The sequence below is a fragment of the Canis lupus genome, chromosome 20 (genome assembly GCF_011100685.1).
Source record: "Canis lupus familiaris isolate Mischka breed German Shepherd chromosome 20, alternate assembly UU_Cfam_GSD_1.0, whole genome shotgun sequence".
Taxonomy (NCBI): domain Eukaryota; kingdom Metazoa; phylum Chordata; class Mammalia; order Carnivora; family Canidae; genus Canis; species Canis lupus.
In genome coordinates, this window is record NC_049241.1 from 43344693 (window position 1) to 43368472 (window position 23780).

General features: G+C 44.4%; 1 protein-coding gene across 11 annotated transcripts in view; it reads right to left on the bottom strand.

The window, feature by feature from the left end:
- The window catches only part of LARS2 (leucyl-tRNA synthetase 2, mitochondrial), a 188896-nt gene that overhangs the window by 45664 nt on the left and 119452 nt on the right, over nucleotides 1-23780 (bottom strand). For all 11 annotated transcript variants that reach the window (XM_038566682.1, XM_038566683.1, XM_038566681.1 and 8 more), the window contains 6 exons: nucleotides 23282-23389; nucleotides 20712-20871; nucleotides 10801-10905; nucleotides 7930-8045; nucleotides 4360-4643; nucleotides 515-613 (listed from right to left, as the gene is read on the bottom strand). In XM_038566682.1, the coding sequence (XP_038422610.1) occupies nucleotides 515-613; nucleotides 4360-4643; nucleotides 7930-8045; nucleotides 10801-10905; nucleotides 20712-20871; nucleotides 23282-23389 (872 nt within the window). The remainder of the gene's footprint in view (nucleotides 1-514; nucleotides 614-4359; nucleotides 4644-7929; nucleotides 8046-10800; nucleotides 10906-20711; nucleotides 20872-23281; nucleotides 23390-23780) is intronic.

Sequence of the window (23780 nt, forward strand, 5' to 3'; positions counted from 1 at the left end):
TCTGGCTCTCTCTCTCTCTCTCTCTCTCTGTGTGTCTCTCATGAACAAATAAATTAAAAATCTTAAAAAAAAAATCCGACATACTGCCTTATGAGGGCCTGTTTCAAGGGGCACAATTGACTAGCAGCTTCCAGCTGTGTGCCTCGGAACCACTGCCAGCTCCTGCTCCCCAAAAGGGAGGGGACCAGCACAGGGATATTTCTGCTGGACTTGGGACTCTACTGGACAAGCGTTGCTCAGGGCTTCCCATCGGCCTGGCTGAGACTTTTTCAGAACTGTGCTGTGGTCTGAGGCTCTTCAACCCATCCCTCCTTCCTGTCCCTACTTATTTTTTGGGTGTGGGGCTTGCACGATGGTGGTCTAAGGCCTCTCCCCACCAACTCCTGCTTCCCTCCCCCCCATCCTCTCAGGCGCTGCCCCCAGTGAATCTCTCGCATCTATAATTCCATCTTGGCATCAGCTTCTTGGGAGGTCCCAGACTGACGCATATTCAAAGGGTTCGGCAGTGCTTCACCTATGAGTGTTCTGCGGGTCAGTATAGCGGAAGTAGTACCAGGCGGAATCAACAAAGGTATCCATCGTGTCTGTCTCTCTCCTGGCAGCTCCCTTGCACCTAAGAAATAAAGGAAACTCATCAATTGGTTCGTTTATAAATCTTAATGTGGTGTTCCACCAGCTTTTGAGACAGCTATGACAGGTTAGTATCAATTTAGAAGGTCTTAAGAACAATGCCTTATCATGAACTGGTGATTCAGAAGATGCTCTCCCCTTGTATGGTTGAGTACAGTTTTAAAGAAATTTATAGGGCAGCCCGGGTGGCTCAGCAGTTTAGCACCACCTTAGGCCCAAGGTGTGATCCTGGAGTCCTGGGATCGAGTCCCACGTCTGGCTCCCTGCATGGAGTCTGCTTCTCCCTCTGCCTGTATCTCTGCCTGTCTCTCTCTGTGTCTCTCAATAAATAGATTTTAAAAATCTTAAAAAAAAAAAAATAAAGAAATTTATAAATAGAAATTTAAATCTTCAACAAGTAAAGGCATTATTCTCCACTTGTCTCAATTCTACCTGGTTGAAAATCTAATCACCAGGAGTGTCTGTTTTGCACGTTAACTTTTATTTTAGGCATGTCAAGATTGCCTTCAGCCAAGGCCTACTTCATGATACTTGCGAAACCAATCAATTTGCAAAGAGAAGCTGAAAACCAAACATAGATGTTGTGCTGAGGAATGAACTTGGGTTTTCTCTATCTCTGTGAGGACTGGGGGTAGTGCAGAAATTGAAACCCAACAGGATGACCTTGGAAGGGAGGTCACCTTGGAGGCCCAATGGCAGTGGTGTGCTGGAGCCAATTCATACCAGCTTGTGAAAATCAAGTGTTCGCACCTCTTCTCAGCTCGGTGACAAGTGATGTCAAGTTTGTAGCCGAAACTAGCCCTTGGTGGAAGTATCAATACTATAGAAATTGGCAAACACCACAAATCAGAAGTTCCCATCACTGAAGGGCAGGACACAGAAGGGTGAAGATAGCACCACTGTTCCAGAATGAAGAGAGATCGCTGGTGTGTGAGGGGCTGAAAAGAACAAGTGATCCTCATCCTAGGGATGGGGATGTCTGGGGAGGAGTAAGGTTCCTCAAGGGCCCAACTGTTGAACTGGTTCTGAAGCATGTGCCCAGTGTGATGGGCCTGTGGGACTGCACAAACCGGATGCAAAAAACCCCACTTCTAGGAACCCATGAGAGGATGCCCTTAGCCAAGCCTAGCGTAGGAGGGGCCCAGCGCCACTAAAGACTCCTCAAGGCCTGGATCAGCAGTGGATGCAACGAGTCAGCAACCATCAGCTACTAACGGGGGCCCTTTGTGGCAATGAGAAGCACAGTAGGAGAACAGTTCTCATTCCAGGTTCTTCCTTCTGAGGTGTAGAAGCGGGACCAACCACCCCTCTAAATGCTGCCCTTTTGGCAGTCTGAATCCTTGGGGGTTCTTGGAGATTCTGAGAAGCCTCGAGAGGAACGGATGAATTGTCTGCTAACTTTGTGTGCAAGAGTATGAGTTTGCTTTTAATTTAAAAGTAAAAGAAGGCCTGCAGTTATATCCTGCATCTGTGAAGCAGTTCATACTGGCTTTATAAATCGTACCGAAGGGAACAGCCACCCCCCAAACTCCTGCTTATTAAGTAGAAGTGGCTGAGCAGAGACAAAGGAACCCCAGATATGAGGGGGCTCTGGGACTCACCGGGGCCTCCCTCCGGGAACAGTGGTGGTCCCTAGGGGCAGATGTTTATGGGAGGGAGTCCTGTTTCCTACCACCCAGAGCTGCTAGAAGACACTGATCTCAGTGCATCTCTAAATTAAAGCCACATCTCTTTATGTGGAGAGCAATCAACCAGAACTCAGACACTATTTGGGGAAATAATGACAAGATAAAGGTTACTTCTTCTCCTTCACCATCAATGCAGGTGTCCAAGTCAGGAAGAAAATGCAGGGATCCCTGGGTGGCGCAGCGGTTTAGCACCTGCCTTTGGCCCAGGGCGCGATCCTGGAGACCCGGGATCGAATCCCACATCGGGTTCCAGGTGCATGGAGCCTGCTTCTCCCTCTGCCTATGTCTCTGCCTCTCTCTCTCTGTGTGACTATCATAAATAAATAGAAATTAAAAAAAAAAAAAAAAAGGAAGAAAATGCAGGGCTCAACTGATCAAAGGAGTAACGTCTGGCTACAGCTTGCCATGATGATTTTCTCTGTAACAGTCACGTGGGACTTGAGGACAACCAACACGTTTTATTCCTGACACTAAGAGCTAGTGTGGCACAGGCTACTTGGTAAGTGGGGCAGATGGGTGATGGTGACAGTGACAGCAGTATGATCATCATTAGCTCCAATGGTACTAACAGTGAAAGTGGGTGCAGGCGCTGAGCCAAATGCTTCCCGGGCATTCTCTCACTTAATCCTTAGGAACCCTGGAGATTACGAAGTAGATACTACTCATGTCCCCGTTTTGCAGATGAGTAACTAAAATTCAGAGAGGTTAAGAAATCTACCCAAGGTCTTGGAGCACAAGAGTAAGGAATCCACATCTGTTGAACTCTACTGCCCTGCTTGGCCATGCTGTTCCATGACTAATGGTCCTGCATGCTCATTAGAATCATCCAGGGGGCCTTCATCAACACCACAGTCTGGGCTCCACCCTCCAGGAATCTGCAGCCAGGGTTGGAAGCCTTATCCCCACCAGACGGGTCCTGGGCTGCTGTAGCTGGTGTGCTGAAGGCCAGTGTCTCTAGCAGGGAAGCCCTTTGTCACTGCTTATCAATAAAGAGGGTGTGCTATTTTCTCCTGGAGCCCACAATTCTACCCTGAAAAGGCTCAGAGCTCCCTATGTTCCTGCCCACAAGTCCCATCTTAGATCTTAAAACCACCTAGGGATGAGGACCTGAAAGGATGGTGGTAACACTTCCATTTACTAGATATTTGTTAGGTGTCACTGTGGAGGATTACAGGTGTTAATTCTGTACTTTTGAGTAGCCCTTTGAAGGGGTTATATTAGTTTCTGATAAGAAAATCGAAACTCAGAGAAGTTATGTGACTCTACCAAGATCACATAGCTAGTTAAGAGGCAGGGCCAGGGCTTGAATCCATTACTGTCTGACTCCCCAGCTTGGGCCTTGCAACTGTGAGATTGTTACCTGATTGCCAACCTCATAACCCAGCTCTGTACTGGCAGAGGACCAAATTAGTTTAACATCCTCATCAAGATCTGTAAGGCAGAGAAGGAAGGAGAAAGATTCTGGAGCTGGGATTGGTTACTTATTTGTCTAATCAGCTGGTATGGTGTCACAAACACCCTATTTGCCAGTGAACTAACCATAAAATACAATCCTACTTCCAAAGTGAGAAGATGTTTCAGTGTCTTACAGAATGAAACCCCTGTGCATACTCACCCTTGGAGCTACCACTCTGCTACTTGTGAAAAAACCTCCCCTATCATCAGCTACTAGGTGGGAAAACTAAGGCAGAGAGGAGAAAACATTTTCTATCAGCTCCAAGGAGCTCTCTGGAATATGAAAGGGAAGACAGTGGTCTTTTAGAAAGCCAGGATGAAAACGTGTAGCTTTCCATCGGTTGGCAGGTATTTCTGGTAAAGGTGTGAATGGACGCTGTTGCTTTTGCCAGCACAGAACAGAGGAGAGGGAGCTCATGCTGGGGGCCAGGCCTCAGATTCCAGCCCCTTCTCTCGAAGGTCTAGAAAGACCTAGGGTATTCTTTCCAGTCTGGCGGAAGTGCCAGAAAGGGAACTGAGAGCCTGAAACTCCAGCAGGCTGCTGGGGGCCACAGCCAAGGCCATGGCTGGGGGCGCGGTTCCTTACCTAGGGCAGGAGCAGTTCACCCACTCTGAAGCCGCGGCCAGTGGGGAGCCTCCCTTGCCGGTGAAAGACGTGATGTGGGGCAAGGTGACGGGCAAATCCTGCAGAGGCACGGGTACTGGGCCACAGGCCGGGCAGTGCACCATGGGGATGGGCGTGCCCCAGTACCGCTGTCGTGAGATCAGCCAGTCCTTCAGTTTGTTACTTGTCACGTCTCCACCTACTCTCTTCTTCCGGGCTTTCTGCGTCAAGGCTAGAAACGCATCCTGCCGGTTCATGCCTGTGAACTGTGAGGGAAAGGACAGAGAGCCTATTCTTCCCTCCACAAGGACAAGCTGTCCCCCACCCCCCTACCCCCCCCATACTGCTATAGTCTGTGCTGGGCAGTGTTGTGACTTCATAAGCCCTTAGGTGCCTTTGCCTCTGTGGCCCCTTTCCTCCTTAGGATAGTATTAAAAATTATGTCTTATGACTGTGTCGAGGATGAACATTATTTTGACCCTAAAAGTTCACTTTTTCCCCTCTGATTTTAAAAGAAATCAGCAGGGCACCTGGGTGGCTCAGTGGCTGAGCGTCTATTTTTTTTTTAAAGATTTTATTTATTTATTCATAGACACAGAGAGAGAGGCAGAGACACAGGCAGAGGGAGAGGAAGAGGGAGAAGCAGGCTCCATGCAGGGAGCCCGATGTGGGACTCGATCCCGGGTCTCCAGGATCACACCCAGGCTGCAGGCGACGCCAAACCACCGCGCCACTGGGGCTGCCTGTGTGTCTGACTTTGGCTCAGGTCATGATCCTGGGAACCTGGGACTGAGTCCTGCATCGGGCTCCCTGTGGGGAACCTGCTTCTCCTTCTGCCTATGTCTGTGCTTCTCTCTCTGTGTCACTCATGAATAAATAAATAAAACCTAAAAAAAAAAGACATCTTTTTGGGGTCCCCTAAAAGTACCATAAAAGCCCTAGGTACTGTGTCCCCCGTGTCTCATGGACAAACTGGCCCTGGTTCTGCGGTTCTCCTTATCACCTGAGCCCTGGGATAGTACAGAGATCATCAAATGTCAGCATTGAGCTGCCAGCAAAGAACTGCATGATATGTATTTCTAATGACTAGTACCCTGTTGGGAGAAAAATAATCCAGAAAAGAAAATTCAATATCCTAAAGCAGAAGTATTTCAGGAAAGCAGGGGAACATAGAGCCACAGCTGCAAGAACTTGAACCATTCCTTTTATATTTAAATTGCTCCCATTTCACAGAGAGCAGAGCAAAACACTAAAAGTAGAAGAGAAATTCTCTCTTCACCTGATGCTTTTTCACAGAACCAAGCTAATGAGCATCAAGTCAGCGTGGAATGCCAACGGGGGGATCGTGGGTATCCTGGAATTGGTTCACCGAAGATGGACTGCATACCTACTATGTGCCAGGCTTCTGCTAGGCATTCTGTCCCCTGCCTGCAACGAGCTTATGATGATGAGGCATAAAGAGAGAAGTATAGTGACTTTTATCAAAAAGGGGGGTCTGCAGTGTCTTTGGAGGCACACAGAGAGCTTGCTACCAAGGAAGCACTCATACTCTGGGAGGCATCTTCTTTGTTTTGCGCTCCCACCATCATATAATCACAGGACAAATGACTTCAAGCTCTCTTGAAAGGCCACCTTCTCCATGTATCACTGTCTTTACATTCCAGAAACTCACAGATGATAGGAGCCTTTTACCACCTGTTCTCCTTCCACTCACTGAAAGAATTCATTATTATCCTATATATTCAGTCAAGAGCCAGGAGAGGATTCAACAGACTACCAAAACTATCTGGAGAAGCCCGGGAGCATAATTAACATCAGTCCTATACTAAGGAGTGCGCAGCTCTCTGGGCACTTCAGATGCCTAACTTCAGCCACGAGTGTCCCCTTTCTTGCCCTGCAGAGAGATATCCAGGGCTCCCTTAGAGGCACCTTGGTTTGGCTCTGCCCCACCTCCAGGGAACCTGCTCCAACACAGTCTAAAAGAAGGTTTAAGGTTCAACATCTTAGAGCATGACTCATGTCTGGGGATACCATTTATGCAGTGAAGGCACAAACATGAGGCCAGAAAATGTTGTCATTTACTCTTATTTTTAAACATCTATATTTATCTATATGCATATATATAAAATATCCTCTAGCCAGGTAATCCCAAACCTGAAAATCCTGGATCTTCAGATCTAATTGAATCAGTATCACACAGGCTGGGACCCATAAGCATCTCCCGGGTGATTCAGAGACATGGGCAGGTACATGGCACGTGAAACCAGTAGTCCCCAGACTCAGTGGCACATTAAAATCACAGCAGGGGGGATCCCTGGGTGGCGCAGCGGTTTGGCGCCTGCCTTTGGCCCAGGGCGCGATCCTGGAGACCCAGGATCGAATCCCACATCGGGCTCCCGGTGCATGGAGCCTGCTTCTCCCTCTGCCTGTGTCTCTGCCTCTCTTTCTCTCTGTAACTATCATAAATAAATAAAAAAAATAATAATAAAATAAAATAAAATCACAGCAGGGGAGTTCTGAACACACTTGATGATCAATCCGTGTCTCCCACCCCATAATCTTTACATCAGAATTTCTGGGGTGGGACTCAAGTATCAGTCGTTTAGAAACTTTCCAGGTATTTCCAAAAGGCGGCCACATTTAAGAGAGAGTACTCTAAATCAGAACGGTCAACCTTTATAAGTACACAAATTGCATGGGGATCTTATTAGACTCGGGCAAGGTCTGGGAGTCTCCACTTCTAATAAGTGATGCCTGCACTCCTGGTCCCGGGACCAGACTTTGAGTAGCAAAGTTCTGGGCCAGTGATTCTCAAAGTGTGGATCCTGGATCATCATCAGCAGCAGCAGCAGCAGCACCTGTAAATTTGTTGGAAATGCAAATTCATAGATTCTACCCAGGACTGCTGAATGAGAATCTCCAGGTTGGGGAAGGCACTGTGTATGTGAACAAGGCCCCAGTCGATTCTGGGGTTACTCTTAGGTTTGAGAAACACCATCTCTGCTGTCTCCCACTCACCCCTCACTCTACCCCTATCATCACACTTCCTGGCCTAGGTCAATGGCAAGGCTAAGGTCAAATCCTGCCAGACCTACCACCTGGCAAGAGAGAACCTGACCCAAGTAAATAAACGTGATTCAACTTCAGTGTTCACTTCTATACATAAGCTTAACTTTAGGCAAAAACAAGTCAGTCATATGGGGAGAATAGAGACCTCCAGGAAGAACAGCCAATTTCAGCCACCCTCCCAAGGAATCCGTATCCTTGGAAGAGGGGATTTTTTTTTCCCCTCCAAGGAGAAGATTCCCCAAATATAGTGACTATGAAAACCATACTATTCTAGGATTAGGCTTGATGTAGAGTTGATAAATTTCTAGATCTTGAAGAAAAATATGGTTTTGTTTTCATAGATTATGAAATGAGGCTGCAAGACCATGAGTGAAATGGTAGGCTGTGATGTGCACCTGAAAGAAAATGTCTCATCAAACTCCTGTTTGGATCCTCAAGGTCAGGATTTGAGAAGCTGTCAGGCCCGTGCCACAGGGAACCAACCTCAGCAGAGCTGCTCATTCTCTCCGTGCCGTCTGGCAGAGTTTCTATAACTTCAGAGTAGGGTAGGCCCAGAGTCTGGGCTAAGGTGGTGTCTTCTGGGCTGGTGCTGGGAATTCCTATTCAGAGGGGAAAAAAACACAGAACGCCTTCTTTGCAAATACCCAAGTCACAAAATAACTGACAGCATTGACACTCAGCTTTCGATTCCTAAGGGAGACTCTCTTTTAGCTATGGAAGTTCTAAAAATGCAGCACATTCCTTGGGAAAATGGAGGACAGTCTTGGAGAAACCCACCACTCTAATACAACCAGTTTAGCACGCTAGCATGATTTCCTTTCTTTATGCTGTGCTTCATGTCTTTAAAAAAAAAATAGCTGTAATTCTAAAATATATGATTTGAGATGCCTTTGGTCACTGAAATCATGAATTGCTGAGCATCTGGAAAAGCCTCTTATCTGAATTTCCTTAGTGACTAAGGACAGAGGCATTCTCTCGAGAAGCAGGGCTGACTCCTTTAGCATTTCCTGGCACCTTAGAAAAATCCACACACTCTGGAAGTGGAAAGCTGGCCACTGTGTTTCTGCACGCTGTGTTTTGTTCCCAAAGGCAATGGTACATTCATTCTGAATAGAAATTTATTGTTCAACCTACACACGCCCTTGAGATGGAGCTGAGCATAAGTAAATCGCTCATCCAGAGGGCCAAGGCCTACTCTGTTGGCTTCAGCTATTTGTCAAAACAAGCTTGTTGGTGGTTGGCTCTGCAGGGCAGACCTTCTCAATCTTGGCACTCCTGGTATCCTGGATTTGTGAGGCTATGCTAAGCATCGTAGGATGTTGGGCAGCCCCTGGTCTCTGCCAGTAGCACTCCCCTGAGTGTGATAGAAAAATGACTGTAGAATTGTGAAACGTCCCCTGGTGGCAAAAATCGCCCCAGGTGGAGGACTCCTGCTGTAGAGTCAGCTGTCAAAACTGTTGATGTCCTTGCAGACACAACACGTCATGTGGCCACCAAGAGGGAAAACTAAGGACAACCCACAAAGTGCTTGAATCAGATTTCCGTAAAGGGCCTCTTTGGAACACTGCCCTACAAGGGTGATTTAATGTTTGGGAGACATGTTCTAAAGCTCCTTGGCAAGATGGAAAGCTCCATGGTGTGATGGAAAGTTCTGTGGTGTTCCAGATGAGGTAACTGACAAAAGGCATCTAACAAGGCAAATAAATGTTAAGAGTGGACCTGAAGGATATGGAAGGGTGACGACAAATGGCAAGCAATAAGTATTAGTAGAAAGTGTTCATGGGCAAGAAGGGAAAGAGCCATTTGCTACGTTCCGAAGCATATGGTTTGGAGTAACCAAGAAAAATGTTCGAATGGAGACATTATGGCCAAAATTTATTTGACCACATAAAGAATGCTCTGGACCACAGTGTGGGTTATGTGGGGCTCAGCAGGATGTGAACTATTTGTAACGTGCAGGTGGGATGGCAAAAACAGTTGCTTTTTCTCTTTTCTATTTCTATTGCTTGTTCTTGGAAGGCAAGAAGCAGTAACTTAGAAAATGTTAATAATGGAACTGCGGGAAATCAAGACAACAGGGAAAATGATTTCCATGCACATCCAAAAAAAAGATTTTTTTCTTCTTTCAGGATTTTTTCTTTTTGTTAAGATTTTTATTTATTTATTTGAGAGAGCACAACCAGGGGGGGCAACAGAGGGAGAAGCAGGGAACCTACTGAGCAGGGAGCCGATGCAGGGCTTGATCCCAGGACCCTGGGATCATGACCTGAGCCAAAGACAGATGCTTAACCAACTGAGCCACCCAGGCTCCCCTCTTTCAGAATTTTCAATATTGTGCCAGTAATTTGATTCAAATTATATTCCCTACCCCCAATAGAGAAAAAGCCACATCAACAGCTTCCTTTATTGCTTCTCTTGGCTGGTTGTGTTAATGCATCTTACTAATTATAAAATACATAAAAATAATAGAAGGAATTATTTCCCTCAAGCAACACACTTTCTAGATTTAAATGGTCAGAAGGGAATGACCCGAATGGCTTAATATCCATTTTCTGTTTGGATGTTTCTTCAAATCACTCTGTCAAAAATTGATCTGGGAATCACGATGGAAAACATGATTTCAGTAAGAAATGCTATTTCTTCTGGGTGCCAGGAAATTGAGAGTGTGGAAGGAACTTTCTCTGCAGGCTTTTGGCATTTTGAGACTGGCTGGGATCTGCAGCGGGAATGCCAAGGGAGAGGGGTACCCAGGTCCATCCGAGGGTAGATCTTGGACCAGCTGTTGGCAGTTCTGTCCTTGGTTTGCCCCCAGCCTCTGTGGGGTGACAACTTAGAACTCCCAGGGCTGAGCAAGGCTCTGGAGGACCTCCAGTGCATAGCTCTAAATGCGCCTTCGACCTGACTGCTGTGTCATGGTCCTTTCCCTAGAGGGCTCAAGTTCACCTCCTCAAGCCATCACTCAAACCCTGCCCAATCCATCATGTGTGCTCAGCATCTCCAGCTCTGCAGTTGCTGTTCGTTCTATGAGCTCTGAAATCAGATTTCATCTGAGTTGTGCTCTTCCCCATGTCATACGTGCAAGTCTCACCAACTAGTTCTACTGGCCAGACCTGTGGGCCAGACACTTTTTATTATTCTTAATAGCAACTAGCAAGGTGTGATATACTGGGTATGTTTTCAAAAATGTAGCTCTTAAATAGTGAGTGGGTAAATGAAGAGGCATATCATTTTTCCAAACAGGTAAAACAGACCGTGAATCAGCAGTGAGCTCTTCCAGTTGACAGCAACAGGCTGGTATTTGGATCTGAAGCCTGCTGAGTGTATTAAGTTGATTATATTTTAATAGCTACTTACCTATTTTGGAATCCAGAGAGCCCTCAAAGTCAGCTTTGGCCAAGATAACGACAGGGGCCTCCTGCTGGGTGAGCATGTTCACAGCCATCACGGGTGTGAGGCAATCTGAAAATGAGAGCGAGTGACAGCTGGGATATTAAGACCATCTGAGTCTCTGAGGAGACAAGTGAGAAAAATAAGCACTAAGACTTCTGTTTTGTGCTAATTGTTAAAGAATCTGTTCTTTGAAGGTATTAATGGATAATTCACACCAGGAGAAAATCAAAAGCTTATGCAAATACACAAAAAAGTTCATCTATGTTCAGAACCAAAGAAGTGAAATGGGATTTTTACTTTACGGATGGTAAAGATGTTCCTGCCACCTCCCTTTCCTTTTGAAAAATACCTCAACTATACAGAATAAGCAATAGAAAAATCTATGATGACTAAGAAGATGTCTGAAATTCTAAATCCTAACACCTGAAGATGGAAGTGGACAGGAACATATAGAATAACTAAGCAGAGGGCACGAGAGTTCTGGACATACGAAGATAGAACAGTTCTTCCCACCTACCCTTTTTTAGGAGATAGTGCAGGATGTGTTCCAGCAAAACAAAGGGGCAAATCAAGAAAGAGACAGAAATGGGATCTAGGAAACAGGATCCACCAAAGGAAAGAAGATCAGGACATTCAAAACAAAGATAAGGGGAAGCCCTAGGATGGCAGATGGGCAGCAGAGGCCTTGAGAGTGACCAGGTCAGGCCTGAACAGTATGGAGGGCCCAGGGAGCATCTTCAGGGGAAAAAGGAGAATCAAAACTTTATCTGACAGGTTGGAATATGTAGAAAACTCTATTGAGAGGAATTTTAAAGAGCCTCTGGGAGGGTGTGGGAAGACTTAGAAATTCAAGGAACACAAAGCAAATGAGAAAAAAAAAGGACATCATTAACTTCAGGCAAAACAGAAAGTATATTACCAAAAGGAAAATGTAATCATAGTATACTTGGCTCAGTTGTGAATGACATTTATGTTGTCATAATAAAATACTTAATTTGGAATTATCCAGTGTGTCATCTTATTTTTTATTTATTTATTTATTTATTTATTTATTTATTTTTAATTTTTATTTATTTATGATAGTCACAGAGAGAGAGAGAGAGGCAGAGACACAGGCAGAGGGAGAAGCAGGCTCCATGCACTGGGAGCCCGATGTGGGATTCGATCCCGGGTCTCCAGGATCGCGCCCTAGGCCGAAGGCAGGCGCCAAACCGCTGCGCCACCTAGGGATCCCCAGTGTGTCATCTTAAATGAAGCTTGTTACAACCACCACAGCAGGGAGACAAGACATTGATAGATGAATCGTTACTGACTATATACAGGAATGGAAGCATGAAGGCCCAAACACAGTCCCAATGAAAGAAAGGATGAAAGGGGTAAATTAAACAATCAGTGAGTTTACTTGAGCTTATTCCAACACAAGCAACTGACAACAGTTATAATTTTTGAACTCTTACTACTTATAGTTGCCATATTTTAAGACTTTATACAATTATCTAAAATCTGTTTTATAAACCCCAAAGTTAGAATATGCCCAGTAAGTAAGATTTATTCTTTTCAAAGAGGGTAAAATAAGCTCTATAGGCATCTAAGCCAGCTCTTCTCTTCACTCACCTTGGTGGGGGTAGTCAGGAAGCACAAGACAGGTTATAATGGGGGCAGAGTAGCATGTAACCCAAACGGGTCTCCAGGGTAGAGGTTCAGTAGCACCAATGGTACCAAAGCTAAGAGGCACCTGCTGCCCTCAGCTGTCTAAGTGGCTGGCACTTCTCAAAGTGGACACCAATATTTCTGATTCTGTACTGCCCCTTCTCAAAAACATCACATGATAAAATGTGAAGAGAAGGATGGAAGATGAGGGGAAGTGGTATATGAGTAAAAGTCACAGGATAATGTTGAGAACTGGTGAACTGGGAGGGAACAGGGAGGGCATATTATCCGGACACATGGAGGTCTGTACCATAGAAACAGCTGTAGCACAGAGTGACAGTTGACCCCAGACCTGCATTGCCTTCTGACTCAGCAACAGAATGATTAGTTGGACACACGTCTGCATAGTTCACAAGAGCACTGTTCCGCCTTCCTTACACTATGTGTGGTCATGGGGTATGTGCAGAAGCAACTTCTAGGGCATGCTCTCAGAGGGAAGAAGGATGTCCTTCTTTCCCTCTTTCTTACTTACAACACAGATGATGTGTAGAACATCTCAAAACACACAGGTAAAGACAGGACCCTTGAAGGGCAGAGTGGGAACGCAGAAAGAGTGTTGGCCATGACTCATTCACAAAGCAGACTTGTTATACTTGCTTTGAGATTCATGTGGCCAAGAAATAAACTTGTCTTATTAAGTCACTGTGTTTTCAGGACTCTGTTGTAGCCACCAAACTTATATCCTAAGTAACACATACCTAAAATGATATGAAGTGGCTGGATAAGGAAGCTCCTGCCGTTGTTAATACGTTTTGACTTTTCTTTTTTTTTTTTTTTAATATTTTATTTATTAATTCATGAGAAACAGAGAGAGAGAGAGAGAGAGAGGCAGAGACACACAGGCAGAGGGAGAAGCAGGCTCCATGCAGAGAGCCCAACGTGGGACTCGATCCCGGGACTCCAAGATCATGCCCTGGGCTCAAGGAGGCGCTAAACTGCTGAGCCACCCAGGCTGCCCCACTTTTTGACTTTTCATGTGATACACATATATCACTTGGATCTTATAAAACACACGTTAATTTTAAAAAGTGAAATGGACATTAAAGTAATCTTGAAGTAATATCATTTTACACCTGGTAAGTTATCAAAAACTTTTAGAAAGGTACCATCACTGTTTGTGAAGTTGCTCTGAAATTTGTGTATCATTGTACATGGCATTATAAACTGATAATAGTACTTTCAGAAACCAATAAAAGCAACCTGTAATAAGAACTAGAAAAATGTTCATAACCTTTGACCAAGTAATTTCCATTCTGGGAAATGTCTTTTAAGGAAGTAATTCTACAGAGAAAAAGAGCTATGTGGATATAAATACAGAGAGTGGCTATTTCTGTAACAGGCCCAAACATTAAAAGGCCAAATGTTCAATATGATAGGGAAGACTGAGGATATTACGGTACATTGAGCTAATGTAATATTTTGTATGGATTAAAAAAGAATTGTGAAGCCTGCCTAAAAACCAACACCCCTTCCCCTTTCTGAAATGATATTATATGAAGACCAAAACATAAAGACAGAAGCTGTCTGGTATCTAAGATACATTTCTGTGAGAACATGAATTAAAAAGTATTATGATCACACGATGGGACACCTGGGTGGGTCAGTCGGTTGAGCGTCCGACTCTTGGTTTTGGCTCAGGTCATGGTCTTGGAGTCATGGGATCAAGCCCCATGTTAGGCTCTGTGTTCAGTAAGGAGTCTGCTTAAGATTCTTTCCCTTTGCCTCCCCCTATGCCCCTCTCCCTGCTCACGCATGCTTGTTCTCTCTCTCTCAAATAAATAATTTTTTTAAAAAGGTAATATGAACAGACACAGAAGAATAAAGGTTGTCCCTTACCTTTGTTGTATATAAAAATTAACTAAAAAATGGATTAAGGACCTACATGTAAGATAGAAAGTGAAGACCACCCACAGAACTGGAGAGTATTTCTGTAAATCATACATCTGACAAGGGACCTGCATCTAGAATATGTAAAGGACTATTAAAAATCAACAAAAGAAAGACAACTCAATTAAAAAGTGGGCAGAGGGTCTGAACAGACATTTCTCCAAAGAAGATACACAAATGGCCAACAAGCAACATGCAAAGATGCTCAGTATCACTAACTATTGGGTAAATGCAAATCAAAACCACAGTGAGATACTACTTTCCATCAACTAGGATGATCATGATCAAAAAGACAGACGATAACAAGTGTTGGCAAAGATGTAGAGAAATCGGAGCCCTCGTATACTGCTGGTGGGAATGTAAAACAGTGCAGCTGCTGTGGAAAACTCTGATGCTTCCCTGACCAGTTAAAAACAGAGCTACCATATAATCCAGCAAGTCCACTCCTAAATACATACACAAGGAAATGAAACCTATGTCTACATAGAAATCTGTATTTATGTTCACAGCAACACCACTCATAGTAGCTAGAAAATGGCTAGAATGTCCGTCAACTGATGAATAAATAAAACGTATAATATTATTCTGAAATAAAAGGGAAAAAAATACTAAAATGGATGAGCCTTGAACACATTATACCAAGTGAAAAAAGCCAGTCACAAAAGAAACAAATACTGTACGATTCCATTCATATGAAATGTCCAGAATTGGCAAATCTATGGACAAAGTAGACTAGCAGTTGGCTAGGGCTCAGGGTAACAGTAGGTACAGGGTATGGAATCTCTTTGGGGGTGACAAAAATGTTCTAAAGCTGTGCATAGGGGCACCTGGGTCTGCCTTTGGCTCAGGTCATGATCCTGGGGTTGTGGGATCAAGTCCTGCATCAGGCTCTCCACAGGGAAAACTTCTTCTCCCTCTGCCTATGTCTCTGCCTCTCTCTCTGCATCGCTCATGCATAAATACATAAAATCTTAATAAATAAATAAAACTGTGCATAATTCTGTGGATATACTAACAACCACAGAATTGTGCACTTTAAATTAGGGGTGAATTTCATGGTATGGGAATTATATCCCAATAAAGTCATTATAAGAAAAATATGAAACAAATGTAGAGTACTATATTAAACAGTTGGGTTTGGGGTTTTGTTTTATTTTTATTTTTCCACCTCAAAGTTCTATTAGGACAGTTTTTCAATTAGAAAAAAAAATTGGCCTATGAACTCAAATTATTAGCAGATCTGTAATGAATATATAGCAGCATCTTGCATGCTTGCTGCACCTGGTCAAAATCTATTCCTTAGAAAGGACAAAACTAAAATCGGAAGTTCTCGAACCAGACCGAGAGCTCTCTGTATTTCTCCTGTCAGGTGCTAGCAGCGTGAAGCAGGAAGCAAGAAGGCCACAGAGAAATCCAAAGTAACTAAAGCGTTTCCTACAGAGGCTCTATACCTACCAAATGGGTTTAGTACAAAGCCTATGAAGGAAACATTCTAGGCCAAAAGGTGCCCTCTGCTCCAGGGCCCCACTGCAAAGCAGGCAGGTCTTTCGTGCCCTCTGGAAAAAACAAACAGATGGCTTTCCTTCAGTGATCAGCAAAGCAGTGCTCCACGCAGGGACACCCTGTGGGAACTGGGTTGTGTGGTCAAGGAAGTGTGAAAAGTGCCATGTGACCTGCACTCTTGGACAGTCTCAGTGTAAAATGGCACAACAAAGGTTCTGAGACATCCAGGAGCAAAGAAACCTGTTTGTCTTTGTTTATTCCACATTATGTGAGCACAGAGACTCTTTCCTCTGCCTAACATCTATTAGCATGTGCTGGAAGGATGGTAGAGGGAATAGCTTGATTAAAGAACAGACTATAATCTACAGGATTCCTTTCCTTGCCTTGTTTCCCATCCTCCCACACACACTAAGCAGAAAGGGGGCAAGGGCCGAGTGAGCAATTAATTATTTAATGTCCTGGGGCTTCCAGGGAGATGAGGCTCCTGCTCTCTGATGTGTCCATAAACAACGGGGTTCTGAGGTACCCTCACTCAGAGGGAGACCTCACTTACCCTTTTGGCAAAAAATGCATCGTAGAGACCACTGGTGACTCAGAGCTGAAATGTGTGGTTCCAAAGCCTCAGGGTTTGAATATTTTAATATCAGAAATGTAAGAAAAGACGTCAGGAAAAGCCAGAACAGCTTCTAGAACTCTGATGATATTTCCCTATTGATGCTTTTTATGGTTTCTGCTCCCATCAAGTCAGAGCTTACATAACACGACTTAAATCAGAGGCGGTCAGCTGAGAGAAGGAGGCAACGTGAATGATAGAAATAAACTCAGTTTGAAGAACTCTGGAGGGAAGCACCTGACTTTTTTGCTCTTTTAAAAGAAATCTATGCCAAATTATAGGATGCTGAGCAAAACAGTATTTGTAGTCAATAACACTGGCAACCCAGTCCACCCATCCAGAAATTAGGGCAGCATGCCTAGAGGTCTGCCCTTGATGCCTTCCAGATACTTCAGGGAGCTGCTTCGGACCCTCCATTCTGACAAATGCTGTTTTCTTGTCTTCATGGTATGCAGGTCCTCCTGCCTGCCCTCTGCTAAGCATCACCCTATCCGCATGTGTCACCTTCCTCTGAGCCCCTGAGGGCTCCTTCTGGACCCGCAGGACCCCCACAACCACCTTGCCCCCTGGGCTGGGAAAGCCAAACTCCCAAAAGTGAAGTGACTTTCCTTAAGTAACAGCCAGGATGGCTCTTGGCCATCTTGTTGCCCACAAAGGCACTGATATACAGAAACCAACTTAGTGGCTGTAGGAACTCACATTTGAGTATTTAAACTTCTGCAAGTGACACATTCCATCACAATTGTGCACTGTCCTGACTTTCGGCAGTCACTAGTCGCCCTCAAAACCTGATGCTGGAGAAAAAATCCAGCCGCTTGTCTGATTTGAGCTGAGCCACTTGGCAATGGTAAATGACAATAGCAATACGATGTTTGGGTTTAAAATGTAACCTCCGAATAAATAAATAAATAAATAAATAAATAAATAAATAAATAAATAAATAAAAATAAAAATAAAAATAAAAATAAAAATAAAAATAAAAATAAAAATAAAAAGTAACCTCCAAAGCCAAAGAAGGTATCCACCCGTATTCATATGGTGATTTTAATTCGAATTTTAGGAAAACTGCATTACGCTTAAGGCACCGTACTGGCCTTACGTAACTAGTGTCACATGTCAAAATCCAGAGACTTGACGTGCAAATTAAACTTGAGACTTTGAATAAGTTGACATCTGCAAAAAAGAATATTTTTATTCTGAAAATTGGAACTGGAAAAGATAGAGCCAAATGCAATGCTCCATTTGAAATTATTTCAGAGATTATTAAAAGAGGTGAGAACGAAGCTAGTGAGCCATTTAGTGCTAAAATGAAATGATGGGACAAGTCAGAAGTGCCGATACCCCAAATGATCATGAAAACATCGCTCTTTGCATCTGCTAAGAAAATTAAATTTCTTATATATAAAAATGTAGGGAATTTATACAGTCCCTTTCATGTCAGGAGCTCTGTCTTTTATAATGTATGATCTCATTAAATCCCTGTTAATATTACCTCATTTTAAATTGTGTCCCCAGATTAACTGTAAGAAAACAAAATCTAAGGGCTGGATATTTACATTTTTTAGTTTTTCGATTTTAGGTATTTTTCAACCATCACAGCCCACAAGGAATCTCAAAATGCTCATGAGAGTAAAAATTATGAGTTTTCCCTTTAGACAGTAGAAAAAGGATCCAATTTTTTTTTTTTTTTTTTTTTTTTTTTTTTGAGTAAGTGGAAAAAAACCCAGAGAGATAGCTACACTGGACTTTAATGAGCACAACACTGAAATTTTAACACAAGTCTTTTTTCTGTTTCAATACATAACATCAAGAGATGACAGCAAGCGGTATCTGTCCTGGGCCAGAGTGAATCACACTTGCATCTGGCTCTCCTCTGTTATGGTCCCCCACAAAGGCAGGACCATGACTGGTCTTCTGCACGTCCCAGATTGCTTAGCACACAGCAAACTCATCCTAAGTGCTCATTGATTTGACCCTGGCTTCAATGCTGGAAGTTCACAATTAAGTCTTCAGCAGAGGTAAGTTGGGATGACACTGTCTATCTTTCCAGCCTGATATCAGGAAACCTTTCATTCTGGTTATTTTAAGAATAGCAATTAAAACAAACAAACAAACAAGGGCGCCTGGGTTGCTTGGGGGTGAGCATCTGCCTGCAGCTCGGGGTGTGATCCTGGGGTCTTGGAATCAAGTCCCATATCCAGGTCCCTGAGGGGAGCCTGCTTCTCCCCTCTGCCTATGTCTCTGCCTCTCTCTCAGTGTCTCTCATGAATAAATAAAATCTTAAAAACAAAACAAAAACAATAAAACCAAAACTTTACATCACCATGCAAATCATTTTGTTAGGCAAATAATTCAAACAGACCCTGATAATTCAGACTGTGTTCTTTGGGTTGAAATTTATAGTCTATGAAAAGAGAATAAGGATGAGATTTTTACAGAAATATTTACATTTCTCCAGAAACCTACCTTTTTTTAAAAAAAAGATTTATTAAAAAAAAAAAAAAGATTTATTTATTTATTCATTCATTCATTTATTATTATTATTTTTTAAAGATTTATTTATTTATTTGAGAACGAGCAAGCAAGTGCATGCTCATGACCAGGAGGAGCAGAGGGAGAGGGAGAGAGAATCTCAAGCAGATCCTGTGCTCAGTGTGGAGTCCAATGTGGGGCTCAATCTCACAACCCTGAGCAGAAACCAAGAAGTGGACAGTCCACCAAATGCGCCCCTCAGGCATCCTATCCAGAGACCTACTTCTTTTTTTTTTTTTTTTTAAAGATTTTATTTATTTGTTCATGAGAAACACACAGAGAGAGAGAGAGAGAGAGAGAGAGGGGCAGGCAGAGACACAGGCAGAGGGAGAAGCAGGTTCCCTGCAGGGATCCTGACGTGGGACTCGATCCAGGGTCTTCAGGATCACACCCTGGGCTGACGGCGGCGCTAAACCGCTGAGCCATCCGGGCTGCCCCAGAGACTTACTTCTAACTGGTAGGGGGACTTTCTTTTGCCTGCCAAGGCTCCATACTGCTTTCCTCCGGTAAGAGCCTCTGAGTTTGTTTAGGGGAGCTACCTGTCCTCACTGGTTCTAGTCTTGGTAGTCTAACAAGGAAGGGGTCCAAAAACCCCAAGAAAAAGGTCATGGGCCTCAGTTATGCCATTCAGATACTTTTCCTTGCAACAGGAATCTCAGACCAAGTGGTCCAAACACTGAGGGCGAAGGGAGAACAGATTCACTCAGTCAGTGGTGCTCAAGAGACTGTTACTGCTGCTAAAACCCAACAGTTGGCTGATCCAAGTCCTCTTTAGTCCAGTTCCTGCTAGTCAGCAAGGTTCCCACAGCCTCCAGTGTGTCATCTGGTTTGGCCAGGGATGGATTCTGTTGCTTGCAACCACAGCATCCTGACTAACACACAGGTACTCCCCAAATCCTCACTGACCAATAACACCTGCTAGGCTTCTCCCAGGTCAGCCTGATCCATGGACTAAAGGCCTGTACTGAGCAGGGCTCTGTTCAGCTGCTCTAATGATTGTGTGAATTCTTTAAAGTCATAAAATGAAGTTGTTGAAAATGCTTCCTCTGATTCTCACTGGCTTTCTCCTTGTCACCATCATCAGGAAAGTTTCACTTGATGATGTAATTATAAATCAAGCAGAAGATTCTATTCCTATCAGAAAGAGCTTTAAATTTAGATTATATTTAAAGAGAAAGAGTTGAGCTTTCAGTCAGAAATTCAAGAAGCAGATAAACTAGTAACTCAAAGTGAAACCAGGGGTAACAATATTTTCAGGGCTCTTATTTACCCTGTTTTATTATTTTTTAAAAAAGATTTTATTTATTTGAGAGAGAGCGAGAGAAAGAGAGAGAGAGAGAGAATATGCAGGCAGAGCAGCAGGCAGAGGCAGAGGGAGTAGCAGACTCCCCAGTGTGCAGGGAGCCTGACATGGGACTGGATCCCAGGACTCTGGGATCACAACCTGAGCCAAAGGCAGACCTCAACTGACTGAGCCACCCAGGTGCCCCTTAAAATAAAAAACCAACAAGTCAGGGCCAAGTGAAGAACAAATGACACAGGATGACATATGAGAAAGAACCGTGAACCCATGTAGTGCTATCCAACTATAAGCTGTAATCCACATGTTCGCCTGAACTTGCCAGCTCACCTTTGCCAGGAACGAGTGCCTTCCGAAGGGTTTCCTTCAGGGAGCTGTGCCCGTGTAAGAGTCTGTGACTGGGAGAGATGGCGACGTGGGAGGTACCGTAAATGGCTTCGGGGGTGGCCGTGTAGGCAGTTAGCTTTTCTCCTGTGACTTGTCCATCCACCTGGAAGGTAAAAGCAGAGCCATTTCATTCCTTAGGGCTCCTTCTGGGCTGTCGTGCTCCCTGGCCACATTCCCTTCTCCCTTCTCTCTGGGGACAGTTTCTGGCTGCAGCCCCAGGGATATGGTGCCCTAAGATGGCCCCTGGCAGGGGCAGAGGTGAACGACAGAGAAGAGGATCACCATTCCTCTTTGAGAAGCCTGGTGCCCATTGCCGCTGGTGGCCCCAAATGGAAGGTGGTCAAAGCATGCTCAGAAAGATGCCTCCCCCATTTTCCTGGCTCCTTTGTTCACGAATCAAGAATTAACTATCAACATTATATTGTTTCTGTCTTGACAAAGGAACTATATTTTTCTCCAGGATTTAAGGTAGAGATTAAAAAAATAAAGGCATCTACTTTTCTAACCAGAAAAACAGTCACTGAGGCTAAAACCATTCTGAGAAGGAAGAAAACAGGACACTTGAGCTCATGACTAAGTGTTTCTAGGGCTGGTTAAATGCCTTTCAAAGAAGAGGCACACATTAGGCATCCACTGAATGCAAATCTATGACAGACACAGAGAGGACAGAGGCTCCTTCCTTCACACATTCACTCAAATATGCTCACAGTGAGCCAGTGATGTGTGAGTCTACACTATGGCCTGAGTGCCAGTTAGGTGTCACCTAGGGAGCCTGGCTTAGGGTGCCAGAGGCATGGCCACATGATCCTGTACCTACAGGACTGAGAGTGTTCCCATCCCTGAGGCAACTCACTTTCATGTGGGTCCAGGAACAGAAACATTTTCATAATAAAATGTTGGGTAAAGGAGAGAATGTGGGAGCCACTTCATATACAGCAGCTGAATGGCTCACAGACCCTCAGCCTTCACCCTGGCCTAATGCACAGGAGCTCAAAGAGATGGCCCTGAGAGTCTCAACCAAAGTCGCAGCTGGGCTGAATTTCAGAAATCTCACCACTTTTTCAGGAAAGTGGTGAGAGAATTTGGTCATTTCAGGATTTGTTTTTCAAAGGTTCCAAAGTTCTCACTCCCTCATGGGGGGCTTCCCATGTCTGTAGTGAGGTGGATCACTTCTGTGAGATGGCACAGGGAAGTGTGAGCTCTGTGACAAGTAGCAGGTGCTCAGCAGACACCAGCATGGCTGTCAGTAGGAGGAGTCTAGAAAACTAGGTCAACTCTGTATGTTGGCTGCTGTCCCCTCCTTTGAAAGGTCTGGCTTAAGGAGAGGGATGAGTTTGGAGCTAAATGAACAGGGCACAAAAGTCTTAAGTAGAAAGGAGACATCAGAAGCATTAAAAAAAACCAAACCATAACCCACCCAGGTAAGAAACAGCCAAACAACAACAACCCAGTCTGTAGGGACAAAGAGAAAAGTTTGTGGGGGACCTTCCAAAGTAGGTGGGCCCTCAGTATTGACCTTTGAGCAGTGTTTCCACACAAATAGGCTCTACTGAACCCTGGGTAGGGCCATAGCCCTTACCAGCTTCGGGTGTGGCTAGTTTTGAGAAGGCGTCAGCCTTTGCCTAGCTGGTTTTTAACCTGCTTTGTAGACATGAACCCCTCTGAGCTCTGGGCCCTCTACTCCAGAAAATGCCCACCCAACATTCCACACATCATTGCAGGGAATTCATGGGCCCACAGAAAACCCTCTATATCTGGGCTGACCAGTAGGGTGGCCAGTAGTAGCATGAGGTGACGGAGCACTTGGAATGTGGCCAGGATTGTTGTAAGTGTGAGATAATGCACATTTCAAAGACTCTGTTCTAAAACTGAAGTGTAGGGACGCCTGGGTGGCTCAGCACTTGAGTGTCTGCCTTCGGCCCAGGGCATGATCCTGGAGTCCCAGGATCGAGTCCCACATGTTGGCATTTGTAAATGGTTGATTTGTTCCTTATTCTACTTAAAACTAAGAGCTCTAAGTTCTCCTTGATCTCCCTTGGGAGATTCAGGCAAGCATTCCTAGAACTCTAGTTTCATCAGCATCATAAAGTGTCTGAAGCACAGATCGTGGTAAACTCTCAAGTTTTAAAACTTACCTTATTTTACTCCCTGCATGGAGCCTGCTTCTCCCTCTGCCTGTGTCTCTGCCTCTCTCTCTGTCTCTCATGAATAAATAAAATCTATAAATCAATCAATCAATCAATCTGGAGTATAAACTGTTTTCTCCATAAAAGTTTGTTACTGATCACATCCTGAAATGACAATGTTTTCTATACGATGGGTTAAATAAAAATATGTTATTAAAATCAATTTCGCCTGGTTCTGTGCACTTTAAAAATGTGGCCACTACGAAGTTTGAAATGACATGTGTGACTGGCAGTATTTTTCACCAAGTGGCTGGTTTGCTCAGTGAGTTCAGAAACTGCAGAAGGGATTTGTGAGCTTCAATCGATGAAGAGGCATTGCCTGATCACCTTCAGTGTGAAGTCCAGATGGCAGCCCACGCAGTCCCCGATCCAATGGGCTTGCATGCCTTTTATCCCATACCACTCTGGAAGGTCTGCCAGTGCGTCCTGCATGGCCTGTAGGAATGACAAGAGACAGCAAAGCTTACTAAAGGGACAGCACAGGATGAGGGGCTTGAGAAGGCAGGAGGTCAGCCTGCTCCAGATCCAGCCCGCTTCTTGTCCACCTGCCAATCCGGGGAGCCCAGCAAAGTCAGAAACAGATGCACTCACCACGACTCAATTTAGTAAGATGGGTTTGACCGATTTCTCTACTCTGACCGGGCCAACATTTCTCGGAAGGAAGAAAATTAATGAAGGAAGACCTTAATTAGTATCTTTGCTGAGTGCAGGGAGTACATTCTCTCCCACAGTCTGGGAACTAAACAAAAGAAGTTCAAGTTTATGAATTCTGAAACTCTAAGATGAACAACTCATGGGGATGGCCATGCTACAACTCAGCTGTATC